Source organism: Meleagris gallopavo, chromosome 5, assembly GCF_000146605.3.
Source record: "Meleagris gallopavo isolate NT-WF06-2002-E0010 breed Aviagen turkey brand Nicholas breeding stock chromosome 5, Turkey_5.1, whole genome shotgun sequence".
Lineage (NCBI taxonomy): Eukaryota > Metazoa > Chordata > Aves > Galliformes > Phasianidae > Meleagris > Meleagris gallopavo.
Genome location: NC_015015.2, coordinates 6,921,597 through 6,929,806, shown reverse-complemented (window position 1 = coordinate 6,929,806; position 8,210 = coordinate 6,921,597). Strand labels below are relative to the sequence as shown.

General features: G+C 41.7%; 1 protein-coding gene across 1 annotated transcript; it reads left to right on the top strand.

The window, feature by feature from the left end:
• The first annotated feature begins 214 nt into the window (after positions 1-214).
• On the top strand, positions 215-7,906 carry PSMA1 (proteasome 20S subunit alpha 1). Its single transcript, XM_010710977.2, has 9 exons — positions 215-320; positions 2,081-2,182; positions 3,021-3,124; positions 3,829-3,917; positions 4,586-4,656; positions 5,458-5,587; positions 6,212-6,291; positions 7,200-7,304; positions 7,696-7,906. The coding sequence occupies exons 2-9, from the start codon at positions 2,108-2,110 to the stop codon at positions 7,750-7,752; spliced, it is 711 nt and encodes a 236-aa protein (XP_010709279.2). The 5' UTR covers positions 215-320; positions 2,081-2,107; the 3' UTR covers positions 7,753-7,906.
• Positions 7,907-8,210: the final 304 nt, after the last annotated feature.

The following is an 8,210-nucleotide window of genomic DNA, read 5'->3' as shown; positions in this document are numbered from 1 at the left end:
GGCGGGAGAGCAGCGCCGCGACCCCGCAGCGCCGGGCGGGAGGCGGGGAGGGGAGGAAGGAGGGTTAGAAGGGATGAGGAGAAAAAGGGAAAGAGCGGGGCCGTGAGTAAGCACTTGGCGGGGCCGGGCCTGGCGGGAGCTCCGGCAGCCCCACCGGGCCCAGCAGCCGCGGCCCCACGGGTGGGAGTTTGCGAGGGGAGGTCGGGGCCCGTCTTTTCCTTTAGTGCTTTCCTTTAGTGCGGCCGCGCTGACGGCTGTTGTTCCGTCTCTTCCAGTTCCGCAACCAGTACGATAACGACGTGACGGTGTGGAGCCCCCAGGTGAGCCCGGCCCGCCTGCCCTTACCTCGCTGGCTGATGCTGCGCGTTTCTTCACGGGCACAGACGTCTCTTACGTGGGACACAGGCTGGGAAGTCACACAGTCGTTACCTCTTAGATCATCAAGTCCAGATATCGGCCCAGCACCGCCAGTGCTGATCACATCCCTCGTGTTTCTCATAAACCTCTAGGGATGGTGCCCCCCCCGGGCTGCCCGTGCTGATCTGGTGCCTTTGAGCTTTGGATCTGCAGTAAACATATCCCGTGGGTTATTTCCCTGCCTTAAGAATTGCAGAGCTTTTACAATTCCTCAGTGGCTATAGAGAAGAATTTATATTTAGTATTCATTTTCATTCTGGTCACACACAGTTATAAGCTTCAGTGTTGGGTGGGTTTTTTTTTTGCGACTTCTAGTAGCTATCATGAAGTCATCAGCAATGCTGATTTGTATTTATTTTTCATAAATTGTCTTGAAAGTCTGAATAGCACCGATGACTCACCAAAGACAGATTTGCTGCAATCTCTACTGCACGCATTCCTACAGGTGATTGGGTCACAGTGGCACTGATGTGATTCTATAAAAGCTCTGGGCATCTATTCAGGAGTGATGGTTACTCTAGGAGGACGTTTTCAAATATTGTTTTAAATAAAATGAGATGGAAGGTTAAAGACTTGAAAGGACTTCATGCCTTTACAGCCCCACAGCTTGTTCTTGGCAGTTGATAAATACATGATTCCTTGCTACTCTCAGGCAGGAAATAGCTGTGTGTAGGGCACGGTAGGCATCCAGCAGACTTTGTGTTCCTCTAGGTAAAGAAAAATGGTAGCAGTGAACATGCTGATTATTTGAAATAAATTGCTGGAGAGCAGAAAATCAGCTACTTTACCCTCAGCTGTAGCACTAAAAGTATGTTGTCTTATTTTCCTGCAACGCTGCTGGCTTGATTTTCAGAACTTGTATGGGCTTGCTTGTCTTTAAGACCTCTACTCCTCTTTCAGACTTTACTGCAGTTGACTAATAACATGTTCAGAAGTTATTGGGGGATGGATGATGAGACGCAACAATTGCTTAAGATTCATTTCTTTAGGAAACTCGATTAAAAGTTACACATCCAACTTCAGATGGAAGTTCCTCTGAGCAGTGATAGAAATAACTTCAGTGAGTTGCTGAAGTCATTCCCACTGAGATGACTTTTATGAGGAAGTCATCTCTCCTATGAGGAAAGGTTGAGGGAACTGGCCTTGTTTAGCTTGGAGAGGAGAAGGCTCTGGGGAGACCAGATTGCGGCCTTCCAGTACTTGAAGGGAGCATACGAACAGGAAGGGGAATGGCTATTTATGAGGGTGGATAGTGATAGGATAAGGGGGAATGGTTTTAAACTGAGACAGGGTTAGATGTTAGGAGGACATTTTTCACTCAGAGGATGGTGATGCACTGGAACAGGTTGCCCAAGGAGGCTGTGGATGCCCCATCCCTGGAGGCATTCAGGGCCAGGCTGGATGTGGCTCTATGCAGCCTGGTCTTGTGGTTGGTGACCCTCATATAGCAGGGGGATTGAAACTTGTATCATTGTGGTCCTTTTCAACCCAGGCCATTCTGTGAGTCTATGGTTTGCAAATGATAATAGAGAAAGTCTGTTGTTGTTAGGCAGTCAGTGTGCCTGTCAGGGTGGGGGAAATCAGAAGTCTGTAAATGAAAAACTGTTGAAAAACGTTGCAGGTGGTTGATTTCAGAATGGTTATCTTTCATTTTATTCTGTAGGGGCGAATTCATCAAATAGAATATGCCATGGAAGCTGTGAAGCAAGGCTCAGCCACTGTGGGGCTGAAGTCAAAAACACATGCTGTTCTGGTTGCTCTAAAGGTAAGGTTAAAACTCTGTTCTGCAAACATCAATATTAGTGGAAAAGTTTTGGTTTGGCAAATTAGTTTAGTACAGTATGAACTTTTATCTGTATATAAAATAAATGTAGTATCACTTTCCCTTTCCATTCGTGTCAGTAAAAAACTATAAACAGTTTCAGTACCCATGCTAAGCAGATTTTCACAAAATGGTGAAGGACTATCTAAGGTGTGGGGGGCAGAGTGGAGAGGCCAGACTCTTTTCAGCAGTGTGTGGAGACAGGACAAGGGGAAATGGACATAAGCTGCAGCATAGGAAGTTCTGCACAAATGTGCGCAAGAACTTCTTTACGGTGAGGGTGACGGAGCACTGGAACAGGCTGCCCAGGGAGGTTGTGGAGTCTCCTTCTCTGGAGACATTCAAGACCCACCTGGACACCTACTTGTGTGACCTGGTGTAGGGAACCTGCTTTGGCAGGGGGGTTGGACTCGATGATCTCTGGAGGTCCCTTCCAACCCCTGTGATTCTGTAAAGTGAGTGAAAGATTTTCACTTTAAAAGATAGGAGTTCTTCTTTTCTTTTTATTTTTATAAAGCAGTAAAACTGTTCACTTCCTTTTCCAAAATTTGGGCATCTGTTCATTTTTTCCTGAAAGGAACATTTTACAGTCTCCTACTGAAGCAGAACTATTTTTTTCTTGTCTTCTATTGCAAGTTTACAGTTGTTCTTTGTTGCCTTTTGTTGTTGTTTTGACTGTTTTGTGATCGTATTCAGTTCTTGCAATAAATGTTAGCAGATTACTCCATAGTGCTTGGCAAAGTAGTCAGTCTGCCACATAGCTCTCTCCTTTTTTGTGTAGCGAGCACAGTCTGAGCTGGCAGCTCATCAGAAAAAAATCCTGTACGTTGACAACCATATTGGTATCTCAATTGCCGGACTTACAGCTGATGCAAGACTCTTGTGGTGAGTATCTTAGCCGTTGATATACACAGTTCTGCAATAAGTGAAAGTTCACGTGTAGACTATTGCAAATGAAATTTTATGTTCATCTAAGGACTGGTCTTGGTCTCTTGTGCTTTGCCTAAGACCTCACTGTGAAATTCTGGAAGGATTTTAAGTTGTTGGCAGAAAACTCCTTTGTTTGGTCCCAAAATTTGCTCTTTGGTTTTGTTACTTGTAAGACCAAACTGTCTGGTTTCCTCAGTTTGGTGGGGATCAACTTCAGATGGATTTGCCTTTCACCTGCTGACCACGTAGCTTGATCAAAGAGGATGATTCCCTGGTTACACAGGAAAACACAGAAAACACAGAGACAGTATAGGAAGAGTTTTTAAAATAAAATTTAATTGCCATAGGGTTACAAAGATATATTACTGTTTAACTGTGTTTTTTTTTTCCCAGTGACCTATTTGTGGCCTGGTGCACTTCTAACTTGTCTTGATTGCTATGGATGAGATGCTCTGATACTCTTTCAAGCCTGTGGTCAACCTCCTAAATAACTGTTAGAAGTCATGATGAAATGAAATTGTTTAATGCCCTTGGCTGTTTTTCTCAACAAGCAGAGCTGAAACAAGAATACACTTAAACCTTAACAGACAAATATTGAAGAAAACTCAGTGTGACTTTCATCTATGCACTGATTTGATTCCTCTTTCTTTTTCTTCTAGCAATTTTATGCGTCAGGAGTGTCTGGATTCTAGATTTGTGTTTGATAGACCTCTTCCAGTGTCTCGTTTGGTGTCACTAATCGGAAGCAGTATCCTTCTTAAAATAATAATAATAATATATCATAATTTAAAAGTAAGGCTAAACTGAAAAAGTTAATTCAGAGGTGATTTTTCTTTATTCACATTGTTTGCATGTTCATTCTTTCAGAGAACATCCTAGAACTCTGAACTGATAGAAAAGCAGTAAAGTGCTGTGCACCATTTCACTTACTGCTGGTTTTTTTTGTTACATAGCACTGTGCTTTTGAAGATGGGGGTGGAAATATGACCGCACTGCACAAAATATGATCATTTGTTGGACTGCAGCCGCTTGCTTACTTTTTTTTTGTGGTAATTAATGTTCTGTGTGCTTGGAGCACAGAGGAGGCCTTGTATTCTGTTATCAGGTGCCTAGGTAAAGTTAAAAGGGCTAAGAAATTAAACGAGGCTGCATTAACTGAACTGTTTGTATTACTTGGTTGAATGCACCGCTCAGTTCTGAGAAAGCCAGCTCCTAAATGTTTTGGTGAAAAAGAGCCAGTACTTGCATTTCAAATAAGTCCTGAGAACTGTTTCTTCAAACACAGTTTTTGATACTGCAAAAGGCTTTGCAAAGACTACACAATAATTTTGAAGCATCTGTGCATTGCTCAGGAAAATGTTTTCAGTGTGATTGATTAACACTTGCCTTTGAGATTGCTTCTTTAGCTTACTTTAGAAACGCAGATACCAACACAGCGCTATGGCAGAAGACCATATGGTGTAGGACTGCTCATTGCAGGTTATGATGTAAGTAAGCTGTGCTAGCTGCAATTGGTCCAGAAGAGAACATGCTTAAATGCAATTCTGTACAAGTACACATTAAAGAGGAGAAGGTGAAAGGAGGAGGCAGACTCTCCAAAATTCTCAGAATGACACAATCATTTTCTCTATCATACTGAGACATAACTTGTATAAATATAAATTAACAGCTAATCCACTCTATGCCTATGAGGTGTACTTATGCAAAAATGAAGAACTGATTATTTTTAGGTGCAAAATGAGATGAACAAATTATTTTTTAACACTTTTTTAATAAAAAATGGATGTGGAAAAAAATTAATGGGCTCTACTTTATGTGTTCAGAAAAACAGTTTGCCTAATGCAGCACACAAAATGTCTGCCCTGAACATTTTTGACACAAAGACTGTAGAAAGAAATGAACAACTTGCCTGAAACTATTGATGGCAAGGTTAGTTCTACAGTAGGTTTCCTTGTGCAGATAACTCAATGTGTGTGAAATATCATTTGCAAGCCTAGAAGTCAGAAGCATGCATAAGCACAAGGCAGTTTGTGGAACACTTTGGCTTTAGCTGTATTCCTTGTATGAAAAATGCAGTGTAAAAACAAACACTGCATTTGTTTTTATTTTTTTAACAATAGCTTTGAAAGAATTGGGTAAGAATGGTGGTGTAATAAGCAATATAGGATACTTATGTGCATGCATGTAAACTATGTAATGTTTCATGAGCAAAACTATTTTAGAAAATATCGTGTGTTCCTAAGCAAGCTTGGTATGAGTTTATACGTTTGTTTTATGTCTTTCTGTAGGATATGGGCCCTCACATCTTCCAAACTTGTCCCTCAGCAAACTATTTTGACTGTAAAGCAATGTCCATTGGTGCTCGTTCGCAGTCAGCACGAACTTACTTGGAAAGGCACATGACTGAATTTACTGACTGTGAGTAATGAACTTGGCTATCTAATGATCTTTTTCTATTACAAAACTTATTTTCTGCCACTGTTCCATTCTGCATGTAGTAAGACAAGAAAATGTTGAGGGCTGAGTTTGGCATAAATGTAAATCTACATGAAGAGGACAACTGTAGAGAAAGTATTGCAGATCTCCATGTCTAACATCTGGGTGTTTATTTGATCTAATAAAAAGAAAAGCTGTGCTCAGAAAAGCAAAGTAAAAAGTAACAATCCTCTGCTCCATTTAAAGAATGGGAAGAATTTTTTACGTGTCAGAGCACGTACAGTATGTCATGGCAGATACTTAGGTAGTGAATTTCTGTGAAACAACGATGTGAAGGGGGAAAATAGCTTGATTATTGCTGCACTGAAGACAACACAGGGGCCAAAACCAGGTGGTTTTACAATAAATGTAGGGAAGAGCTGGTTCCTGATAGTGTACTTGTTTAACAACTGTGTTTTCAGTATCAGAAATAACTAAGAGAAGACTTTTGAAAGTCAAGCTGTACAAGTTCATTTTTTTGTTGTCATCTGAGAATGGGAAGAAGGGAAAATGAGTCTGGGGATAAGTGGTGTATTTCATAAGTACCTTTCTGTTTTCATTCTTAAGGTAATCTAAATGAGCTAGTTAAACATGGACTGCGTGCCCTGAGAGAGACTCTTCCTGCTGAACAGGATCTGACCACCAAGGTAAATGCTAGGTTTTCTTAACGAGAAATTTCACTGCCATTGTTCTCAGTAATGACAGAGAGAAAGCTGATGTAAAGTATGACTGGCACTGAAATGTGGAAGCCAAAAACTTTCTAGATAGTATCATCTTCATTTCATTTGTTGCCGATTTACGTACTGCTTCCTTCATTATCTGAAATTTAGTTTTCTTTATGGAAGTGATGCTTTATTTAGATAAGACATTGTTTCCCTAGCTGCTTCATTATATTTTAAACTTGAATCAGTGTTTAAGGTGCATTGTGTACAACTGGAATTATCAGCTTTGCATTGTAAGCACAGTCACTAACTGACTGGGGTGGTAAGGGAATGCAATACACAAAGTGAGTATCCAGCATCACAAAGTTGCAGAAACCTTGGACAGGAAATGAAGTGAGTAACTGTTGAGCAAGAAGCTTCTAAGCAGCTCTGTTACAATATTCTGGTGTTCTCTTTGTGGCTGGCTTTGCCCTTATCTATGTTTAATCTAAATTTTTTGTTCTTAGCCTGCCTTGCTGTTTTCTAGAACTCTTAAAATAACAACAATGCAAAGTAAGATGAAAATCAGTTTTGAAAAGTCAGATATTTGTTATTAAAAAGAAAAGGGAAGAGAAGAAAGGAGGAAAAAAAAAAAAAGGAAGTAAGAACCCCTGAATGGTGGTTTTCCTGTTAAGATGTTTGAAACGTGCTGCCTTTTGTAGGGAATAAATGACCCTCCCTTTCCTTTTCGAGAACAATCTACGAAAGGGAGAGTTTATCAAAATTGCCTTTCTTCCTTAAGCAGACACAAATACCACAGCGACCCTCTCTGTTACAGTGGGAAGCTTTTGTCTGTTTGACAAGTGATTTTGCGGAAAAATGCTTCTCACTTCTGTCAAAATTCTGCTTAACAGAATGTTTCCATTGGGATTGTTGGCAAAGACATGGAGTTCACGATCTATGACGATGATGATGTAGCACCATTCCTAGAAGGCCTTGAGGAGAGACCGCAGAGAAAGGTGTGTGCTAAATGGAAGTAGGTGTTATTGAAAGACAGCACTGAATGATGTATTATTTTTATGTTTGACGCTTAACTCTGCTATTAGACAATAATTTTAGGAATGTGATTTTTTTTTTTAAAGCTAGAAGTTACTACATGAAAACTGGATACACCATGTACCCTTAGCTGGGCCTGATGTGCTTATTTAAGTCAATTTAGGCTAAATTGGTGGCAGGCCCTTCCTACCACTGTCAGTTTTTTTTCCTCATCTGTCATAGTGTTTTGCACTTTGTTTAACAGCATATTTCTTATGCATGTGGCAAAGCACTTCCTCAGTCTTCTAATTAACAGCTTTGTCCTTCGTGTTTACTCTGGATAATCCCATAACACATCTTTTCCCTCTCTTTAAGCCTGCTCTGCCTGCTGATGAGCCTGCAGAGAAGGCAGAAGAGCCCATGGAGCACTAGTTGATGGACAGGTTCCTTTCTGCTGCCATACATGTTGCTGTACCGGAGCGTTTATCCACGGGTGGTAACTTTATCCTCACCTGTATGCCTCTTATGCTGATACGTACGGAGGATTGCTTTTAAAAAAGAAATAAACCGACTCACCTATCCTTAAGGAGGTCAGCAGTGCTGCATTTTTTTCTGTCGAGGAAGGGGCTTTCTTAAACAGCACAAGATACTGGTTTTTCATGGATGCCTACTGTCTTTAGCACGTACAGACAAATGGGATTAAATGGGTTTTTGGAACCCACCGTGGCTGCGGGACGGGAGGGGGAGGTGGAAGAAACAGAACTCCCCCGTTTGGCGGGGCGGTGACGTCAGAGCCGGAAGGTCCGCCCCCGCGGCTCACGTGACGCCGTCCTCGTGGCGCCCCTTCGCCCCGCCCCTGTCGGCCACGCGGCAGTGCTGTCGGCGGCTCC